Consider the following 21,657-nt stretch of genomic DNA (forward strand, 5'->3'; position numbering starts at 1 on the left):
CTAAAACAAATAAGAATGAATTGCAAATATTTTGATACAGTCTATGAATAATCTGAGTCAGCCTCTCCATTGCATTCACTATCAATTGATGTCACAATACCGTTTTCACACCAAGCGCTCTATACGCACGCGGAGCCTACACCGTCGTATAAAATCTAGCAAAGCACTTCATACACGTTCAATAATAGATAATGCTAGATCCCTCAACTCTCCTGTCACTCCTGTTTACCTTGTACAACTATACGACTCTACAGACTGCATTCACATTGCATTCTTCATCTCCCTCAAAGAGTTCATTACATCCACAGGGTCTGTGAGCCCTGTAGCCTTCTGAATTTCAGGGTCCTAACGCAAGTTTTTGTTAATCAATGGAGTTATGTAGAGCAATTGATGAAGCAACCCACCTTTACCCGCATAAAAACATTGTGCAACTACATACACCAAGCCGTTAGCTACTCTTTTCAGACAGAATTGGGTAGACATAGGATGTATAGGTACCTTTTCATCTCCAATTGTGAATTTGCCCTCTGTCCGTTGATTGTTCTCGCAGTATGCTTGAAGCTTTTTAATCGGCTCCGACTGGGAAACGGATAGACAAAATGCAACATTAGATTTGGTATATTCATGGCCAGGCTGGATAAAATGAACATATTCACTGTTAGAATGTCCGAGTACACTTCGGGATCTTTTACTATCATAAGATCAACTTACGTAGACTTTGGTATCATCTGGTAAGGCAGCAAGCACCTCATTCAGAGCCTTATTCATTTCTCCAGCGCTACCCTCAAAAAATCGACCGCATCCTGAAGTCATGTCAGACAAATAAAAACCGACTTCAAGAGCTGGATTTGGTTTATCAATTAAAAGCAGAGACCAACGCTTACCCGCAACGAAGAGGGTATCTCCAGTAAACACAGCCCGCTGGTCTCCGTCTTCAGCAAAATAACTGATGCTGTCTTGCGTATGGCAGGGTGTATGCAGCGCAGTGACAGTGATTCGGTCCCCGATCTTGAATTTTTCCCCATGGGCTGGTGTTTTGGTAACCATCTGGCAGTCCTTGCCTCCAATTACGGCGAGATTGCGAAATTTTTCAAGCTACCATCATGAAACAAGGCAGGTCAGTTAATCCTCTCCTAAGTTCAACGGGGCTAGGAAGCGTCAAAAAAAGACAACCGTACAATTCCATCATTTCCGCCTGCGTGATCCCAATGGCTGGCCAAATTCAGTATGTTATGGTTCCGATAACACACAACCATGTAGACTCACTGGTGAGTATTTATGATTGCTTTGAGATTAATCTTCCCCGAATCAATATGCGACTTCAACACTGGGATAACCCTAATTTTTCGCTTTTGTTAACGTTTGGCCAGAAAGTAGACTGTCAAGAACGTACTCGGGAGGATTTGCGGGGTCGATAATCATAGCATCTTTAGTTGGTTCGTCGGATATAAGGTAGGCATAATTATTGCCTTTCCCCGTCCCTATTACGCAGACCCAGCTCCGTTAGGGACTTAAGATATTGGGGCGTAAGACAAAAACGTACACATTGGAATCGATTCGATATGCATTTTGCGATATTGTCTAACTCTGGATATACTCGACAAGGATATCAAATGTCTAAATTGCGTTTTTGCAAACATGAGGTGACTCAGTCGGATTGGTGGTCTTTTACAGTTTCATCGCGATATCTGAACAATCGAATTCTCAGAATCGCCCAACTATGTAGTTAAATCCCAGAGCTGATACATAATGCGGGGATGACGTCGCGCTAAATAAGCTTCAACGGAGCACGGAACTGTCCTTTTATCCGACAGTGATTGTTAATGGGACATCTAGACCATCCCGATGGGCTTGAAACTTCGTTTTCTGTTAATGTTCCAGCCAAACTCCCTCAGCATTTCTGTGTCGGATTCATCTGAAATTTCAACCACGCCCATTACCGGATTCCCGTCTGTTTCATTAATTGCTACCTCTCCCTTGAGGGTAACCTCCTCCTCAGAGCTACAGCTTGCAACCAATTCCTGCGCCTTCTCAGCCCAGTGCCCGGTTGTGCTTTCAAATAATCCTTGAGTATACGACAAGAATAAATACTTCTTTCGGAGAGCAGACCAAGAACTTGAATCCAGAACATGCTTGAACCAAGCGTAGACAATCTCTTTGTATGTGTCAACTTCGGAATTTAGTGATGTAGGCGCGACCAAAACGTTTGCCATGGCCTCAGTGAATTGGGTCAGAAAGGGTCTGTATAATTGACACATTTCAGTCAAAAACCCATCCCATAACGTGAATAATTGGTTCATTTGACTGGTCGAACTGTTTTCGAGACTATTAGCATAAATGCGTAAAGGCAGGCTAGATGGAACCCTTCTCACCTTCGAGATTCCGGTATCAAAATGCCTCTACGCAAAAGTGCCTTTGCAAGAAATACTCCTCCACGGTCATCACACTCACAAATTTTTGTAAGCTCGTTAATCATCAACGCTGGACTTCGGCTTTCGTCCAAGTACTCGTTTTTGCGAGGATCACTGAAGCCTGCTCTTTGTTCGGCCATGGCAGACACAATATTCCATATCGAATCGCTCAATACTTGCTCGTTTGAGGGGTCAAGCGGATAGTTTTTAAAGAGAATACCCTCTTCAAGCTTTACCCAGTAGTAATTCCATAACCAATCAAGGGATCGTTGAGCTGCGGTCCGTAGTGCTGCCAAAGATGGCAATTCGCGATGAGTAGCTTCATGACGAAGCTCCACAAAGGACGCAGGCACGCCTAGTGCCGTTGCCTTGTGGTACATAGTCTGTTTCCTGCCATATAGCTTTGAGTCTACCAGACCAGTAACGAATCTAGCATCCTCGTTAGTCAAGTCACAACATGCATGGTAAAGAGAGAAGGCGTTTTAGAGAACTGGAATAGAGAAAGAGTCACAAACCTGCAAAAGGCAGAGGAATATGTCGCTCTTATCGAAAAAATCGAATTTTTCTGTGGGTGGTCGTGCAAAAAGGCGTCCGTCAATAGCGCAGTAGCCTCGACTGCATGGGGCAAATTCCCTCGAATTTTCCAAGTCCACACCTGTTGCGCGATCAATTAGCATACCATCAAAACATGCATCGAACTTTTCAGAAGGGAGCTGTACAAGAGCTGAGGCCGTGGCCCGCAAATCCGGTCCCTTGTAGCTGGGCGGCGGATAGAATTGATACCGTACAGCAAGGAGCTGGGAATGCTCTTTCCAGGGGGTAAATTGTAGCTGTGACATGGCGTGGTGTGTTAAACCCAGCCGTCTAAGGTTACGGTATCTGCTAAATATGCCAGTCGGGTTAGATGGGGTATCTTGAAAATGTAGTGAACAGGATGTATTTTTTATTTGCTGTGGGAGAAAACGGCTGGATTCCCTTAACTAGTTACATCCTGTGTAGCGTTATTTCCAAAGACTACAAATATGGAGTAATCTCATGGGTTTCAACTCTGGATATTGTTTTTTGCTACATCTACATACACCATGAAAAATACATATAGCAATGACAATGGCGATAGATGGCAATGAAGCAATCGATTGGCCAGGCTTCCGATTATGGTCCTTAAGAAAATTGGGAACTTCGAGGTAAATCTACCTCTATGCATGATATCCAGCAGCAAGCTAGAAAGAAAGACGTAGAAAATGGAAATAAAAGATATGGTGCGGTATGATTAAAATGAAGATATTACTTAGAAGAGATCTTTTTAAAACGAGCTACATGGAAAAGGGGGAAATCGCCGTCTTGAACGAAAATGTTCATGTATCTTCCCAGGTAGTTTGAGAGCCGTTTTTCGAGGTGATCGATCGTCAAAGAAGTCCGCATATATTGACTTCCGCAATGATGACGCACCATATCGACATCTTGAGGACTTTGCCAGAGTTGCCATACACCACTTTCGATCATTTGAATCAGCACAGCGTCCCAGATTACACCACATGGTTCTTCTTGTCTCGCCTTGCCCTGGACCGTAATTGAAATCCACAGTATCACGTACTTCGTTAGAACATTTTCGGCACCGGTATGCTTTAACAAAATATTCTTCGGTCCAATTTCGGAGGTGCTGAAAGCCATGCGAGGCGCAAAGTGAATGGTGTGGGCCTCGAATCTTTTCCTCGGCAGCTTTTAATGAGTCCGGCTGGTCAAGGTAAAATAGACTCGAATAATCTAGCATCACCAACAACTCATCATCGACAATCGTTGCGCTCAACTTGAAACACATCCATTGATCAGGGTGTAGAGTATCATCCGGGATCCCAAAATTACATTCAAGCTGGTCAACGTGAAATCCATACTTTTCGCCGTATCGATGGTAGTTCATGATTGCCTGGGCAGTAGAAAAGGTGAAGAACAACCCCGATTCCTCCAGCAAAAAAACTCCCATATTAATATCACACTGACGTAAATGATACTGTGAACAAATTGGACATATGAAAGGTCGATAATGGAAAGTGGCACAACTACCGCAGAGTTGTCTGCTCGGAAACTTGGGTGAAAGTCGTTGAAGAAAGTCCATCCGGTTTGTACTGACAAGCTCACCGGGCCATTCTGACAAGTTCGTCGAAGGCCCAAGCCCCTCCAAAATTTTTGTTCCGTCCAAGATATCCCAAAACAACTTGCAGGTGAGAGCTAATGATGCTTTGTCTGCCTCAGAAAAGTCGAAATTACACAAAAGATAGTAAATAATATCGATCGGAACGTTATTGATAGGAGGTATCATTGTGGAATCCAATGGGAGAGCAGGTATAGGGTTCTCGAAAGTGACCATCTTAAACTATAGGTGGCGAAAGAAAAGGATGATGTAGGCTTGAATATCGAGGGTTTTCAAATGGGAACAGTACGGGACACTAGGTCTTCAAGTACAGGAGAGTAACGTTCAGACTCACTTCATTTCAAAAGGTCTCAAGTCAGAAGCAGTTGAGTCCCCTCCACTGATGTTCTTTTACACTGGCACAAAGTTGGCCATCATCTGACTTCTTCCGGTAATATCGTCCCAAAACTTGGCACATGAAGCGAATATTCATCTGAAGAGGTATTTGTGTGGCTCTCCATTGTTGTATTAAACTCTTACATATTCCCTGGAAGGCAGGCGACGGATAGGTGTCCGTCTCTCTTCGCAAGCTGCTACGACACGGTGATACGGATGGAACATGTTGCTCATATCAAGCAATACAATGCACAGCTTTTAGATAAATATAAAACCTATTAGATATGGTATCAAATAAAACAATAATGGATAATGGAGCGATTCAAGGACCGCAGCTCTGTCCTTAGCATCACAGTGAGAGCTGAAGCTCCAGGTTTCTCGCTGTGTGGCCGTTGGCTTCTGGAAATAAGGTTTGGCCTTGTGCTGGCGCTTAAAGGCTTAGCTTAACGGCTAGTTTATATTGACCAATCAAAGCCGGATTAGTGGCAGATATGATTATATAATCTCTGGAAGAAGCTGGTCAAGGAACATGGAGTGCGAAATCCATTTTGGTATATTACTATGGTCTAACTAAAGTTTCGCTATGCAATGGTATGAACTGTTTAAATTTCTATAGGCATGCCGACAAAATGGTCTGAAATGGTAAAGAAGTAGATCATGACTGGTCGTTACCGTCGTCGCTGTCATCGTCCCCATTGTCGTCTTCCATGGGCGGCGGGCTGAAAGTCTCTTCGAGCTTCAACCCTTTTCCACTCAACGAGGGTTTTGGTGGAGGAGCATTGATCAGGCTATCTCGAAACCGGCCAGCCGTTGAAGAATCTCCCCATGAACAATCCGGCTCATCGTACAGCCCGACTCCCATTAGAACCTCATCTGCCTTCTTGGTATCCAAGGCATATGTGGGAGGGGTTTTCGGCTCGGGAATTTGCTGGTATGGGAATAGTTCTGGTGAGGACAATGCGGTGGTGTCGCAAGACGCCGATGTCTTGTTGTATCGTGGTGTTTCGTATTGTGGTGAATAACTGAGCTCAGGGTAGATGGCATCCGAAGATACTATCGGGAGATAAGTTGGCCAGTCGCACTCAGGCTCTTGATAGCTTAGAGGTCGTGGTGGCAAGACGTAATCGCTGAAAGACGAGTGTCGAGACACCGTTTCTGGTTGTTGCTGAGCCGGAAACGTCCTGGAGTGAACGAAAGTACCGGGTGCAGAGAAAGTCTGAGAGTTGGTTGAATGCCGCTTAGAGCTTCGGGGGGTTTGAGTCTGACGAGACGACTGGCTTGTAGGCCTAAAGGAGGTTGACAGGCAGTTCGATGCAGTCGCTTTCTGAAGGGCAGCATAGAAGCTCTCAGCTAGCCCGTCACTATGGGTAGAGAAGCGTCTCTGAGAGTGAATTAGAGCATCTTCTAGCGTGCCTTTACGCGGGCTGTTTCCAGTGCTGGAGACTTTGGAGATGCGGTTGGACTGCCTTCGCGCCAGACGGTAGAACTGAGTGGGATGCATGAGCCCACGGCCACCATCGAGGCCCATAGGGGGCATCTGGTCGAATTGAGACATGGTGTTCATGAAGAGAGAGGCAACATGTGTGTATATAGGGTATGTGTATTATATATAGGAGGGGAGGGCAGCAGGTGTGGTGGCCTTCTGTCAGCGGGGAGTGGAGACAGATATTGGATATTTATAAAAGAAGAGATGAGAGAAAGGAAGGAAGTACGACATATGAGTCAAAGTCGTACTTAGCACATGTAGCTTTGCGGGCTTTGTGGACGGATAAACAGAATAATGGCTGGCATGCGTAACATGGGAGGCGCTTGCTTGGGACGGAGCATCATGACCAGTTGTGGGGTGTGGAACGTGTGGCCCGGCATTAATATGTGGTGCAGTGGCTCTCATCCCCATTTTACCAGGCGTTAATAATACTGGGGCTTGTTAGATCTGTTTGACGAGCCGAACTTCCAGAATATTGGCATCCTTGACGGGCCACCGGGTCCTTGGGCCTCAAAAAGACGTTCCCGGTAAGAGCCAACAGGATGAGAGAAAAAAAAATAATTAAAAAAAAAAAAAAAACCAAAATCAAAATCAAGCTGGCCAAAGTTTGACGAAGGGACCGCGGGCGTGAAAAAAAAACGGACGTATCCTTTCTTGTCTTGGGCCTGCGGCGAATCGATCTTACTGGGAGCGAGACTCCTGCAGGGACAGGAGGAGTGGGCAGCGGGGCCCTCGCGCATCCCAGCCCAGCGAATTCATGGTTGCGAGCTGGCGCTGTCGCAGATTTTTCTCTGCCTTTTTGGCGTGATTATTAGGATCTCCAGAAATAGCGAGGAAAAGCCTGGGAGTGGGTTCCGCCGGCGGCAGGCCAGAAGTCGCCAGAAGTGGCCCAAGGCAAGCCAGGGGTCCAGTCTCCATTTTGAACAGCACCGGGTATGTGCTAGTCAGCTAGTCGGTGGCTGGGTCCCAGGTGATATTGCTCGTTAGCGTTCCATACCAGCGCCATGCATGTCCCCTGCCGATGGCGCGAGGCGAAGCCAATTGGCCACGATTCATGATGGATGCGGTGACGCGTTGTCGTCGAGCTTTGAGCGCCGGCGCGCTGGAAACAGCGCGAGCTGTTCTCGCGAGCGACTCGTACAGCCGCTACAGCGGGCGTCGGGCTTGCACGATGGTGGTGGTGGTGATGATGGTGATGGTGATGGTGATGGCGACGGGATTATTATTGTCAAGTGAGCTAACACGAGGCGCCGTATAACACCTCCCACCGACCAATTTGCATGCATTGAGTTCCTGCTACTCTTCCGACGCGGTGCTTTGGTCGACGATGATTACACATGGGGCTACGCGCCGTCGTTGATCGAGGGATTGCGGCGGATGTATCACATCTTCGTACGGAGCACGGGAGACTCCATGCGGAATACCACATCAAGGCCATCTCCATTTACCCTTTTTTTTTTTTCGTTATCCTCGGCTCCCCTGCGGCCTGGGTGGGAAGGTCTCATTAATTATTACGATTCATCTCGCTCGAATTTGTACAAACTCTGTCGATGTTGCACTCATGAAGGATCTGGCCAACTTCTCGGTTTTAGCCAAACGCAGCACACGCGGCAGCGGTGGATAGGCGTACATAAGTGCTCGTACTCCAGCCCATATAGGCAGATTTTCTGGCAAATAATTTGCTCCGAGGCTAGCTTGCTACTGCGGCCTGAGCTCTAAAAAAAATATTAATTACTGAACGCTGGTACGTCATACAGGAGGGTTTAAGATTTTTTGCTCCGAATGGCAAATCGGCATTCCCAGCGTGGGTGTGGAGCAGCGGGCGACACCTTGACTCGACGAACTCCGAATCGAGGGGCGCCTGTGCGATCGTCCGTCTGCCACAGCGGGCTTCGCCGGTTTGGGTATTTCCAGGACGCAAAAGGAGGTGGTGGGTTGGCAGCAGGATTCCCACCCCAAGCCTGGCGCTGGTTATTATTATTCCACGCACAGCTGAGATGTCGGGTGTTTGGCAGCATTCATGGGCTGATTGGCACCACAGCTGCCCTGCAACGCTAATACGCTTGCCGCCAGCCGGATTGTTGCTCTTCACATGTGGCTGCAAACTCTGTCGCAGAGTCCACGCGCAAGGGTCTTTGCCAAAGGATAAGCTCTCTTCGCCTGTCCGTGACAGCAGGGGGGGTGGGCTAGTGATTCCGGATGGGCCATGGGGCCAGCCTGCCAGTTGACTAGACGGAACCAGCCAAGTCCGTTTCAAGTCTGCCAGATCAGGCTGGGAACATCGTCGAATCTGGCACCAGGGCCCGAAGTGATGATGCGGCATTGGCTTTTTAGAGTTGGACGTTGGCTGTCGGATGCAGGCGCATAACTAACCCCAGGACCCGTCCATCGGCTCAGCGCAAGCGTCAAATAATAATAATAATACTAACGAGAGCGGTGGATATTCGCTCACCACTCGCGAGCGGGCGCCAGAGAAAGACAAACAAGAGACAGAGAGCTTTGGCCCGCGCGCGGCGTGGGACTTGGAAGCTGCCTTGCGCCCCCGGCGTCGCAGGAGTCACACTCCGCCGGCTGGGTGGCATCGCCAGCTGTTTGGGCGAGCGCAGAGTTGGATGCATGCACGCTGCTCCTCCATATTATTATTATTTACCGGACACCCCAGGATCTTACAAAACGAGCAACGCAGGATGCTCTGTGCTCCCCGTATCGACTCTGATCAACCTTGATCCTTCATCTTGGCGAGATTTGAGTTACCGTGCGGGCTTTGGCCACACAGTTGACGCTTTTTCAGCCTCCCAGCACAGTGCGCGAAGAGAGAAGGCAGCGAGAGTCTAGATGGTCCAGAGGACTTTTTTGGATGTATCGCTCGTTGCTTTTTCGACAACTAATCCTCCACATGTAACATGGATAGGTGCAGGATGAGATCATCGTCTTTGGGCAACCGATGCAGAGTGATAAATGGCGATGATAATAATGGCACGGCGCCCAGCAGATCACAGACAGCTCGGATAACCACTTGTTGTTGTTGGACACAATAATAATAGGAGCAAGCTGGGGCACCGTGATCACAGGCGGCGGCGGCCGAGATGCATGTTGCCGGCGAGATTGCGCAGAGCGATCGGCCGGGTCAGACGGGGATTTTCCGTATTCTGAGATGAACACGCCGTGCTAATCAAGGCGGGCATCTTAATTATGATGTGTGTATTATCATGGCAGAGGGAGGCAAGCTGCAAATTGCGGGCACAGGGATGCGCGGTTTCAAACGACAACGCCTAAGTCGCTCAGAAACTCCCTAACAGCTGCTACTGCTAATACACCCATCCGTATAGAGCCTACGCCTACGCCTGACCGGTTCTTGGGCCGGCCTCTTAATTGTTATTCGCCCTAGCATTGCTAGCGACTGATTATTATGAACTAACTAACAACTCCTAACTAACTAACTAACTAATCAAATAACACCTAGTCCAGCCGACCATCACGACAGTTTGCCCAGGCGGAAAAAAGGACCCAGGAGCCCACCACGGCCCATTCTCAGCGTGCGGGCTAGCGAGGCGCAACGTGCCCCAGGGCGCCCCCAGGCGAACCCCACAGTCTGGTTGATGCCGTGGCCGTGGAGCTGCGAAAGGGAATTTTCGCGTCACGCGGCGGCCGACTGGGATCGCGGTGGGCAGAGAGTCGCAGCAGCAGCCACTGGGATGCGGAATGCGATGCGCCAACCAGGCGAAAAAGCAGGCATCCGCCGCTCGCGAGCTGATCTCACTCCCACGCTGGCCCCTTTGAAACATGTCTTCGATCGTAATCATCGCCGGGGATTCGTCGTCTGCAGCGTACGATTCGCCCGTCAAACCCGCGCCATCCAAGTGCCCGCCTACCCCCCCTCCAGCCACCCATGTGGGAGGAAGACAGGGCGTGAGATACGACCCCCATCCCATACATACGGAAGCACCTCCTCTTCCTCTTCCCTTTCTCCTGCACGGCTCATTTCTCCGGTTGGACGTGTGCGAGCTGCATCGAAGGCTGTCGCAGGCCGGCCGGCAGACCATTTGCCCACGGGTGGCATGCAGGGCTGGGTTGTGCCTTGCAAATGCTACCTCAGCGAAACACACCGCAGCAACACCCCCTTCTCGCTCGGCTGGTCCCCGGCCCTGGAACAACACCATTTGGAATCGTCTTCTGGCTGCGACTCACTAATGCTGCCGCCGGCGCTGAGCTCTCTTGGGCGACGACGTGAGTATTTGGAACGCGACGCACTAACCCGCTAGTCAACCACCACCATGCCCTGTCGCGAACACGAAAACGAGTGTCCTCAGTTCTTTGTTGTGTGGCAATATACATAGTTAGATAACCAACGGCACCAGGCGAGCCCGCGCGCTGCTCCGGCCAACAGGCGGCTGGAAACAAAAAAGCGCCCAACGGCTGGGCGGATGGACGGATGGATGGGATGTATCTGTCTGAAGCTAACTAGGGAGACTAAGGGACTTGCGTCGGCCCAAGCGTCCCACACAGCTCTCACCCTGCATACAGCAGTTCCATGACTCACCCGGCTCGTTGATTATTTGCACGCATAACTAGTTACGTTCTGGACGGGTGCCGGCGGGTTTCTGTTCTCCCCAAACAGGCAAATTGTCAGACCTGGGCGAGCCGGAACACGCCGTTTTCAGCCCCAGCACCACAACTACTTCCCGCGCGCAGAGGAACTACTTCGTATATCCATGCAACAAAGCACGCAATTCCGCCCTTTTTCTTGGACGTTGAGCGTGGTCGATTGGCTGATGTTCCATCCCACCCACAGGCATTTTAATCACGCATGCGTCCAAGTGCGTCGGTCAAACGGCGCGAAATCGGCGCGCGCTGGAGGGAAGCTTCCTTTTGCACCATTTTCGATCCGTCACGGTATAGCCATATTTTACTCCAAAATAATATCGCCCCTTAGACCGGGGAACGGGCGAGATCCTCCAGCGCCGGGAGGACGCGATCTGCAGGCATCACGTCTTTCCGTTCCCCAAAAACGTATGGAGAACAAGAATGGCGATAGGCAGAAAAAAGAAAAAGAAGTGGAAAAAGAAAAGGTCTTGAAGTCGCACTCCGTTGCTTTAGTTGTACCTTTCTTGTCATATTTCTTGTCTTAAACATGCTCACAAAGGGATCTTCCCTACCTTTTTCACCATTTTGATCGCACTTTCTTGGCGTTTGGCTCTTTCAGCAACACAACCGGGAATGCTTCTGTGGAGTGCATACACACTTTCATAGTTACAACGTCTACAAGAGTACCCAGGATAATAACGCATTTTTGAAGCTGTTGTGCCATGGCTCCATCCAGCGCGAAGGACCACATATCATGTCTGATGCTGACCTTCCCATTTGATCGCCTATGATGACCCTATCGCTGGGATGGTCAACGCTTTGATCTCCATCTGCTGATCCGGACTGACCGCCTAGGCAATGTTTAAAATCCTCTGCCTTGCGATTCTATCCATCGCTTCGATACATGCTTTTGCTCCCTCCGGATTGTTTGTCGAACTTTCGTTTTGACTCCTACCTGATTTTTGGAAATGAGCGGTGACGCCGCTGGTAAAAGCCACCGGGATGCGCAAACGCCGATGGCTCTGGCGTGTGTATGACAAACCTGATCGTCATTCCGGTAGTTAGCTGGTTGATTGGTTGGGTATTTATCGATACTGCTAGCCTCCTGTACCCAAAGGCCCTTTCTTCCTTCGTGTACGGAGTACTCCGTACTCCGTTTTGAGCGTATCTACTGATTTGCCCCTCACCGGATCGGTTATTACAGAGTACCTCGCGCGTGCCCTTCTAAAACTTCCTAAGAAGTGGACCCTAGCCCACCAAAGGAATGCTGGAAGAAAGAAAATAATAATAATAAATGTCCTAGGTCCTAGGAACCCAACATGGAGCCACCTGCAACTAGTACTATACATATGTAGTCCGTTTAACCCACACCCCTTGTATGTACTTACTTACATACCAGCAACTCCCGCGAGAAAAAAACAAACCCTGACCCGGATTGTCAGCCTTTTGCTTCTCTAGCTCATGTTTAAGGCTGCCACTTTTTTTGGGTGCATGTACTCCCGTCCCGAGCATCTAGGCAAGTCATTCACGTACTCAGCAGCCTTTGATAACCTTTCTTACCCGTGCCCCCAATCTCCAAGCCCACGCACGCACACATGTACATACATAACTTTCATTTGACGTGCATATTCATACGTAACGAATTGAATATCCAGCCGGCTGTAAGGATACCCAGTGCGGCGTACAGGATCTGCCCAAAGCTCTTTTTTTTAACACGTCTGCGGTGTTGCCATTCAAGACCCGGCAAGCCCAATATCAAACATGTTATGGGAAACCAACAAATGTGAGATCCATCCTTCGCTCACAGCCTCTTTGTCTCATCGTCCGATCGGCTGTATTCTCTTGTTTAGGAAAACAACCGGGCTGGCTAACTAGCGGTTCTCGTCGGGTGACTCTTGTCGTCCCTTTAATTATTTGCTTTCGGGATGCTGTCCGACGATGCCATGAACCGGGATGCACAGCAGCAAGAGGCAGTCAACTAGTATAATAATAGTAGCTGGCCACGCACTGTCCACTGGCCGAGCGGTATCTTCACATGAGCCAGGCAGGCCCTATGCGTCCAGCGAAGGATCTGTTTCTGCATTGCGCCCAGCGTTTCCCATCCTTCTTTTAGCCGTTGGCCAGGGAGCCACTCTTAAGAAATGCGCATATTGGCTCGAGGATGCCAGGAAGCCGACAAATGGGCTTCCATGCAGTCGATCTTCGTACATAGCCGTAAATCATCTCTCTCCGCCGTTCATGAGTTGGCCGGTTCGCCCAATCATGACGCCAGCGAGGGCTGCCACTAACTAACTTTCGACGACAGGCCATCCCATCCCCTCCGCCGCCAGCAGACACCGCCTGAATCAATCCAAAACAGTGCAACGCCAGTCCTGAGCTCCAAGGGCGTCCGTGCCATCTTCTGCCGGCTCTGGCTCAGAAGCTTGCCCCTCCACTCTTAGGTAGCTGCTGGCTGAAAATTAAACTCCGATGGCCTACAGCGTCCAGGTTGAGACGCCGCTGCGTCCAGATACGGTCGGTGCTCTTGCTCGAACCCTGCGTTTCATCACCGCCATCCATGGTGGCTTCGTCGTTAATGCGCGTTCACTGCTTCATGAACACGGGCGCTGAATTATATGCTGGCGGGAGTTCTAGGCCGCCCAGGCGGATTGTGAGAGCGACTCAGACCTCCAACGCCAGCTTGAGGTGAGCATGCGCCGTCCCCCCTCACATTCCCCCAATCCCCACCGCCCACCCAAGGCTCCGCCCTTTAATGCCTGTTTCATCGGCACAGGTGACCTTTGGCACCGATACGACACGTCGTCGAAGATCCTCCTGGGTTTCAGCTGATGTCGCTCGATCTGCCCTCCGCCAGACGGACCAGCCGAGCAACGCCGCTTGCTTCGTCCATTCACTGCTCGGGAAACCCAAGGAACTTCATCTCCAACCGCTGAAAGAGAATAATATACACGAAGCCCTACCGGACGCCATCGACCATGACGATGCTGTTCTGGAGTCGAGGCTGCTCACGAAAAAGCAACTGTCTGACATGGCTTGGAATGTGAGGACGCTGTCGAAGAAGCTGGGAAATATCAGATTGAAGCTCAATGTCCACAGCGTTTTCCTCCTCACAAAGCCGCAGGACGATTGCTTGGTGCGCCTAACAAGAGATGTCGCTCGGTGGCTTCTTTCGAAAGATCGAAATGTAAAATATGTCGTTTACATTGAGAAACGATTGAAAAATGAACCGGACTTTGACGAAGCCAATATATTTGCTGAGGAACCATCCGCAAACGGGAGGCTGGAATATTGGGACACGGATCTTATCCGTGAAAACCCCCAGTTGATTGATTTTATTATCACCCTTGGGGGTGATGGAACCGTTCTCTACGCAAGTTGGTTATTCCAGCATATTGTTCCACCTGTCCTTTCCTTTTCATTAGGATCACTGGGATTTCTTACCAAGTTCGACTTTGGAACTTATAAGGATACCCTGAGAAAGTCATTTGAAGAGGGTGTCACTCTGAGTCTTCGGCTACGGTTCGAATGTACGGTGATGCGAAGTAAAAGTAATTACTCAGCAAACTCCTCGCTCGTCCAAAGGGATGTTGCTGAGCAAGTGCCTGGGGATGAGACCCAGGATAAGGCAACCCATGTGCCAGACAAGACCTTTCATATTTTAAATGAAATTGTTGTTGATCGGGGGCCGAATCCCAGTACGTGAAATCTGACCCCCTTGCCGGATCTGATTGCAAGCAACTCACTATGCCTTGCAATAGCTATGTCCTCCCTGGAAATCTTCGGTGACGATGAGTATTTCACGTCAATCCAGGCCGATGGTGTTTGTGTCGCAACCCCAACTGGATCGACTGCCTACAACCTGGCTGCAGGGGGATCTCTCTGCCACCCTGAAAACCCTGTGATTCTCTTGACGGCAATTTGCGCCCATACTCTCAATTTTCGTCCGGTTATCCTGCCGGACACGATTGTTTTAAGGATTGGAGTGGCATATGATGCTCGCACCAGTTCATGGGCAAGCTTTGATGGACGCGAGCGGTATGGCGACCACTTCATTTTTCCCTATTTTCCCTCTCAAAGCTATAGCAGTACTAACATAAATTACCTAGTATGGAACTCCTGCCAGGAGACTACGTGACGGTATCAGCTTCGAGATTTCCATTTGCAAATGTAATGACATCGAATAACCGAAGTGGGGACTGGATCGAGAGCATCTCAAGAACGTTGAATTGGAATACGCGAGAAAAGCAGAAGCCAACACGCCACGAGAATTATTGCGATTCCCCTAGCAAATGAAGGCATTTCTAAATATAAAAATCAATGCCGTAATCTCACGCTCAGGAACGATGTGAAGTTCGGTTTTGCTCTGGCTGCGACTGTGGGAGAGCTGAACGGCTTCAGCCAGAAAGACAGTTTACTGCTGTCCTGCTATATATGTACAGTACATGAATATAAGGGAACGAAAGGTTGGCACATACAATTGCAAGATGGAATATAATACAACAGATTGCGGCAACGTTTTGTGTCTCAGATGATGCAATATATTACCCTCTGCGGAGTAGTGACAGGTTCAACTCTCCTAAGCTTTGCAGTGAGTTCGATTGCCCCACGACTCTTCCACCCCCACATCGAGGGCCATCTCGTGTTTTACAGATCGATATTTCGGTTGGTTGTGTATTCCCTTGTATTGCGTTTCTTGCTTTGGCCATACCAGCGTCTAGGGAGTGAAGTTCCGCTGGTGAGACAGCGATTTCCATCTTGGCTACTCTGTATTTTTCATGTCCAACTATTATGACATTCTTGGGAAGAGCGGTATCGAACAACACAAGCCTAGCTCGCTCGCCACCATGGCACCAGTTCAGCTATGAGCAAAACCTCGATCGCCGTATAAAAAGGTCGCTTAAGCCCTGAGCAGGCTATATCACCCAAAAAGATCCTTGACTTTTGCGAGTTTGAGGTAGTTCAGAACTGCTTTTCACACCCATCTGGCTTGCAATAGGTATCCACGACCCTGTCATAGGTGGTGTAGTGCGGGTTTTCGCCCGAATTTCCCAAGGAGTTTTGTCAAACGACAACCTGGGATTGGAGTAACCAGGCAAATGCGGCCATCGATGCTTCCTAGAGTCTCCGGCTTCGGCTTTGAATATTCGCCCACTCCTAATATCTCTATTGGATCGTGAATATGGAGTGTGAGCTGCAAAGCTAGAGCCGTAGCGGCCGCATATGGTTTTATCCAAATTCCAAGCCGATTGCTCCTTGATTGCTCAACATGGGCACCAATATGCTGAGTCCAAACCCAGGTACAACTCTAAAATAACTGTACCACGATTGTGGTAGTATTTGCTTTTTGGTTTTGAATCTCGACTGCTAAGCAATCTCAGGAGTAATAAGGGGGTTGTTACACTAACTTGAGTGTTACCGGGAAATATATTGCTATTTGTTGATTTCACGTTCCTTTGGTTACGACACTGAAGCCGAAAACGGTCTGCATAGGCCGATCAAGGCATAACATGTTTGAATACTCCGTATTTGTTCAGTGATCATGGCCTCAAAACTGCCCCTTGGAGTCTACCTTGACAGCACATAGTCCATTTTCTGCGAATTAGCCAAATTTGTAAGAGCCACCAGGCCTACTATTAATCATTATGAATAGTTGCTCGGGCTCTTCTAGAACTCGAAGTACCGCAAAAGGAGACTACTGGGGGCACAGCTGATCTATATCCATTATTAGAGTTCGGAAGACACCTCACATATCCAGTGTATAATCGGCCGTGCCTAACAAATCAGCCTGCGTTAAAGCATATATGAAATTTATACATACCAGGCGCACCTTTACTCTTATTTTCATCCTAATCGATTTTCGGGACGACTGGCCGTTGTTGTACTCAAGATCGGCCAGCCACTCTCTGTTTGCCATGTCCTCCTCCCGGTCACCAGCCGGCTCTCACTCACGCCGTGAAGACGGACGTGTATTGATATGAAAGGAAGAGGGTTGAACTGTGTTGTCTAGACCACATTTGCTCGTTACCCCCATTTCCCCATTATGTTAAGTGTTAGGATGCATGCCAACCAACTCTTCCTATCTGCGATATTTTCGAGCTTCGCTGTCTTTACGTTGGCAGTTGATTTCGAAACAGACGTGGTCGTTGTCGGTGGTGGCCCTGCTGGGCTGAGTAGCTTGAGCTCTCTTGCCAGAGTCCGACGCAAAGCGATATTGTTCGACTCTCGAGAATATCGCAACGGAAACTATGAAAGGGTACACGATGTGATAGGCTCCTCGGGTGTGTCAGCCCTCCTCACCCTGCCTTATTAGCCAGCGAGAAGTCTTTTGACACTAGTGGATTAAAGATCTCATGCCAGAAAGTCTGCGATCAAAGGGACGTGCAGAGATATCGGCATATGCCGAGACGGCATCGTTTAGGATGGGAGTGACGGTGGACTCGATAGTTCCCATGCCTAAAGGCGTTACCACACTTTTTCACATCGTGGACTCTGAAAACAAAACGTATTCCGCCCGTAAAATAATCCTAGCTACCGGAATTAAAGATCGACTTCCAAATTATATCATGGATTCTGGTTCGATTGGCCCTGGAATTTACTGGTGTCCTTGGTGTAGTGGCTATGAGAATAGAGACGTACCTATAGGAATTCTGGGTAGGATGAGCGATGTTCTCGATACCGTGCTTGAAATATCAACCCTTAACGGAAATATCACCGCTTTCGTTGATGGTACTGATACCCTGGAGGAAAATCGTCTAGCAAAAGAAAAATACCCGCGCTGGCGAGAACAACTTCAGAAATATCAAGTTCGAATTGAAAACAGGACTATCAAGGCCATTGAACGACTGTCAACCTTTAATGGTCATCAACCACCAGAAGTAGACCTGAGATCCAACCTTTTCAAGGTTCATTTTGCTGACGGTTCTGTGACTGAAAGAAATGCTTTTGTGTATAACTTTCCAACAGACCAGCGCTCGCCTCTGGCCGCAAGACTAGGGCTTCAAATAACCAAAGATGGCAAGATCAAAACAATCATCTCAAGCATGCGCACAAGCAGTGACGGAGTCTTTGCTGTTGGAGATGCAAATAGTGATGGAAGCACAAATGTAGTTCATGCAATGTGGTCTGGCAAGAAGGCCGCTATTGAAGCTCACAGTAGGCATGGTTAAGCAAGATTTTAGGGTTCATGATGCTAATGCTGCCACAGAGGATATAGAGCGTGAAAACTCTCTCTCTATGTATGCTGACAGAGGGCTTCAAGGGAGCTTCCCCCAAAAGCCTATATCCAAGTAGTTACCCGTGAAAACACCACAGTATGTGCTTTGTCTGGCGGCGGCAAGTGGGCTGAATTGATTCCGGTATATAACTTTACATTCGAGGAAAGAGATTTGTTTTTCGCGAAGAGAATTTCTTGTGGAGCTATGATTTATCTAGGATCTTCCATATACATGTCTCTCAAATGACGGAACTTTATATGAATGTTTTGTTCGTGATGTTTCTAATCCAGATGGCCAATGAATATGAGAGCGTCGCACAAGCGCCGCGAAAAAATCTTGCTCTTGCTCATAGTGCTTTTCAATAGAAGCTCAAGTATCAAGGATACTGTTATTAAATGCTTTGTATAGAGTAACTGCAAACTTAGGGTCCTCTGGTCCCATAGGGTTGGTCCCTATGTATGTATAGTTACATATGTATCGTTCCCAAGCCTTCTTAAGTTGCTCCTCATAACACAAAACGAAGAATCATACTTTCACCTTAACTAAGTTTCTCGCAATTGGTCTTGTTCATTGTCAAAGGCATGGCGCTCCGATCTCTGTTTACAGTTGGCCAGCAGCTTCGGGGCCGTTTAGGTGCCTATCGAATTACCAAACAGCTTACCGAATTTATCTACTGCGCACTGTATTCTACCATTTTCTTACAGAGATGTCCCCGGATCTTGGGTTGTACCCCTACTAATCGCAAACATATATCGACAGTAATCAAGATGATCGACCCGTCGTGATTAAAAGTGTGGAAGGTCACTGGCGCCTGAAGAATGAGCGAGACGTCCTCAATCGCTTCCAGGCACGCTCGTCACATCTCCGACCACTGCTCGACGAGATAGAAGACCCCACTGAACCGCCTAGCATAGTTTTACGCTATCTCGATGATGACCTTACGAGAGCCGAGGAAAAGCAAAGGCTAACTAGACAAGAGATCAAATATATAGCTAAGCATCTGCTTGAAGGCCTGCGAACCCTACACAAAGACGGCTTTGTTCATACTGGCAGGTCCCCACCTTTTATTAGGGCTCTATAATCTTCATCTAATTTGGGAATTAGATATTAAACCAAGCAATGTTCTTGTAAATTATGGAGAGTGTGAACACCGGTTTGTCGAAGTACAACTTGCAGATCTTGGTGGTGCAGTCAGTGAGAACTCCGAATTTGCAAAGAAGGGGATTATGACTGGCACAAATGTCTTTCGTGCCCCTGAAGTTCATCTGGAGCTGCCATGGGGTACTGCATCGGATATTTGGTCATTTGGAGTTACTGTGAGTTGTCCTTGATCTCTAACTTAGGGTAATATCATTCCTAACTCAGACCTTATAGCTCATTAATCAGATATGGGGGCTAAATTTCCATATCTTCGAACCTAGAAATATCGGAAAGGAAGAATCATATGACCTGCATGTACTAATGAAACAGCATGAATGGTTTGGGCCATTCCCTCATTCCATGAAGGATATTGTGGATGAAGGAGCCGACAAGATCATTTCATACATTTTTGAAAATGTTGAACGAGTGGGAACGTTTCCATATGTAAAAGAAAGAGAGATCTGCGATATAGATAAGGCCTTCATCCTCAAAATCATGAAGCTTGATCCAAGGGATCGTCCAACAGCTGCGGATCTACTTCATGATGAGTGGTTCACGGAGAAATCAGAGAGAACAGTGGGATGGTACTCTGTAGACGAATGGAGGGAAATGGAAAAGGCGAAGAGGGCAACAGGATGAGCCCAGGGGAGAAAAATAGTGGACTATGCAGGCTTTGCATGTCCGTTGCTCCAAGAATAATTACAAGAACATTCTCTCGTTACCGCCATCGCGAGGTAATGTGATACGCGTGTTCAATAAGAAGGGTATCTTCCTTTGTGATAAATTGATGTTCCAAAAGACGTCCATTTGAATTTTAGCACCAAGGCACAAAATGAACAATCTCCTTTTCTTTAACCGTATGCAATATACTGCCTGTGAAAGTCTTGATAAAAAGGAGCAGGAATCGGAGGTAATCAGGATGCGTCAGTTTCATGGGAAAATTCCAGAGAGTCGCAATCATTAGACTAGACCTTGGGCTACTCATTAAAGAGAATTCGAGTCGTTTCGGCGTTACTTTAACGTTGGTATGGGACGGATAAGGGGGTATTTCTGTTAAAATCTGAGGCATGGTAAAGGAATTAAAGGCTCGTCGGATATAAGATCGTTGTTGGTCAAGTTGAGTAGTTACATGGTTTCGTAGGTTGGTCTTGTTGTACGGAGTAGTAGTAGGTAGTTACGTAGCACCTAGCTAGTTATGTAGTTAACTAGTTAGTTGGCTAACTACCTAGTTAGTTAGTTAGTTAACTGAGTTCCATAACAAAACTGACTAACTAGCCAGGAGCTTTATCTCTCACCTCAAACCTCCATCGACAACACCAACATCTAATCCTGGACCAGCAACCATGGCCCAAAATAGAGAAGAGAAGCACCATGCACAGCACCAACAATCACACTCGGTATCGCAATCAACCACTGAGAGGCCTTCAGGGCTGCGGGTGCCCTCGAATCGCAAAACGATATACGACCGAAACCTGAACCGGAGTCGTAATGCGGAATCTAGTCGGGCAAGCTTTGCATATCTGTTTGCGGAGATGGTGACATATGCGCAGCGACGGGTGACGGGTGTTCAGGATCTAGAAAGACGGTATGGCCCCTGGTTGCTCGTTGGATATCGATGTCGACGCCATTGAACGGGCGCATTATATATATTAGAAGTAGGCTGTTCTGTATTTGCTGAATTCAGTCTAGGTTGAACGAACAGGGCTATCCTCTTGGTCTCCGGCTGCTTGACCTCCTTCTCTATAGAACGCTTACAGGCTCGTCGACCAGCATCTCCTCCAACCAACCCATCCGACCCCTCCGTATCATTGCTTTACTCCAACTCATCCACGGTCCACTCTGGCGCCTCCTCTTTTCCCGATCCGCGGATGCGCTCGAACACTCCGTATCTCCGGATACACCTAACGAATACATGATAACGGACAACGATCCCCTAACAAATATGTATATTTCCGTGCCCAAAGAAATGGGCCTGTTGAATTGTGCAGCATTCGTGGCGGGAATAGTAGAAGGAGTATGTGATGGGTGTGGATTTGAAGCTAAAGTCACGGCTCATAACCAAGGGAATGATATGTGGCCGAGTCGAACGGTGTTTCTGGTAAAATTTGGAGAGAGTGTAATGGAAAGAGAGAAAATGCTGGAAAGGGCCGGCATCAAGTAGAATTCTTGTTTGGTGGCTTCGTCTCCAAAGGCTACTTGCTCGAGCCTCGAAGATCCTATGGATTTTGAAAATGGGTATTTACGACATTACGGCAGGTATATGGGGCGTCCGGCAGATCTATTGCAATACACGTGCAG

At 48.2% G+C, this 21,657-nt stretch overlaps 7 protein-coding genes across 7 annotated transcripts; 3 read left to right on the top strand and 4 right to left on the bottom strand.

Annotated features, from left to right (window-relative positions):
* Positions 1 to 261: 261 nt before the first annotated feature.
* GLO2 (Cytoplasmic glyoxalase II) lies at positions 262 to 1,568 on the bottom strand (the record flags this gene model as incomplete). Its single annotated transcript, XM_049253528.1, has 8 exons — positions 262 to 345; positions 405 to 431; positions 499 to 633; positions 712 to 1,095; positions 1,179 to 1,212; positions 1,267 to 1,338; positions 1,394 to 1,481; positions 1,544 to 1,568. 8 exons carry the CDS (start codon positions 1,566 to 1,568, stop codon positions 262 to 264), a joined length of 849 nt encoding a protein of 282 aa, XP_049107610.1.
* A 264-nt stretch (positions 1,569 to 1,832) lies between these two features.
* LOZ57_004487 (uncharacterized protein) lies at positions 1,833 to 3,250 on the bottom strand (the record flags this gene model as incomplete). The annotated part of the gene is made up of 4 exons (XM_049253529.1): positions 1,833 to 2,313; positions 2,373 to 2,840; positions 2,927 to 3,066; positions 3,131 to 3,250. 4 exons carry the CDS (start codon positions 3,248 to 3,250, stop codon positions 1,833 to 1,835), a joined length of 1,209 nt encoding a protein of 402 aa, XP_049107611.1.
* A 464-nt stretch (positions 3,251 to 3,714) lies between these two features.
* LOZ57_004488 (uncharacterized protein) lies at positions 3,715 to 4,329 on the bottom strand (the record flags this gene model as incomplete). The annotated part of the gene is made up of 1 exon (XM_049253530.1): positions 3,715 to 4,329. The coding sequence occupies one exon, from the start codon at positions 4,327 to 4,329 to the stop codon at positions 3,715 to 3,717; it is 615 nt and encodes a 204-aa protein (XP_049107612.1).
* Positions 4,330 to 5,590: 1,261 nt separating this feature from the next.
* LOZ57_004489 (uncharacterized protein) lies at positions 5,591 to 6,490 on the bottom strand (the record flags this gene model as incomplete). Its single annotated transcript, XM_049253531.1, has 1 exon — positions 5,591 to 6,490. One exon carries the CDS (start codon positions 6,488 to 6,490, stop codon positions 5,591 to 5,593), a length of 900 nt encoding a protein of 299 aa, XP_049107613.1.
* A 7,267-nt stretch (positions 6,491 to 13,757) lies between these two features.
* LOZ57_004490 (uncharacterized protein) lies at positions 13,758 to 15,298 on the top strand (the record flags this gene model as incomplete). Its single annotated transcript, XM_049253532.1, has 3 exons — positions 13,758 to 14,700; positions 14,764 to 15,040; positions 15,112 to 15,298. The coding sequence occupies 3 exons, from the start codon at positions 13,758 to 13,760 to the stop codon at positions 15,296 to 15,298; spliced, it is 1,407 nt and encodes a 468-aa protein (XP_049107614.1).
* Positions 15,299 to 17,045: 1,747 nt separating this feature from the next.
* LOZ57_004491 (uncharacterized protein) lies at positions 17,046 to 19,998 on the top strand (the record flags this gene model as incomplete). The annotated part of the gene is made up of 6 exons (XM_049253533.1): positions 17,046 to 17,283; positions 17,351 to 18,157; positions 18,210 to 18,240; positions 18,979 to 19,272; positions 19,337 to 19,535; positions 19,594 to 19,998. 6 exons carry the CDS (start codon positions 17,046 to 17,048, stop codon positions 19,996 to 19,998), a joined length of 1,974 nt encoding a protein of 657 aa, XP_049107615.1.
* Positions 19,999 to 20,702: 704 nt separating this feature from the next.
* Positions 20,703 to 21,520, top strand: trs31 (Trafficking protein particle complex subunit 31; the record flags this gene model as incomplete). The annotated part of the gene is made up of 2 exons (XM_049253534.1): positions 20,703 to 20,944; positions 21,049 to 21,520. 2 exons carry the CDS (start codon positions 20,703 to 20,705, stop codon positions 21,518 to 21,520), a joined length of 714 nt encoding a protein of 237 aa, XP_049107616.1.
* Between the last annotated feature and the right edge of the window lie 137 nt (positions 21,521 to 21,657).

The sequence above is a fragment of the Ophidiomyces ophidiicola genome, assembly GCF_022830035.1.
Source record: "Ophidiomyces ophidiicola strain CBS 122913 chromosome Unknown scaffold_18, whole genome shotgun sequence".
NCBI classification, from domain to species: Eukaryota; Fungi; Ascomycota; class Eurotiomycetes; order Onygenales; family Onygenaceae; genus Ophidiomyces; species Ophidiomyces ophidiicola.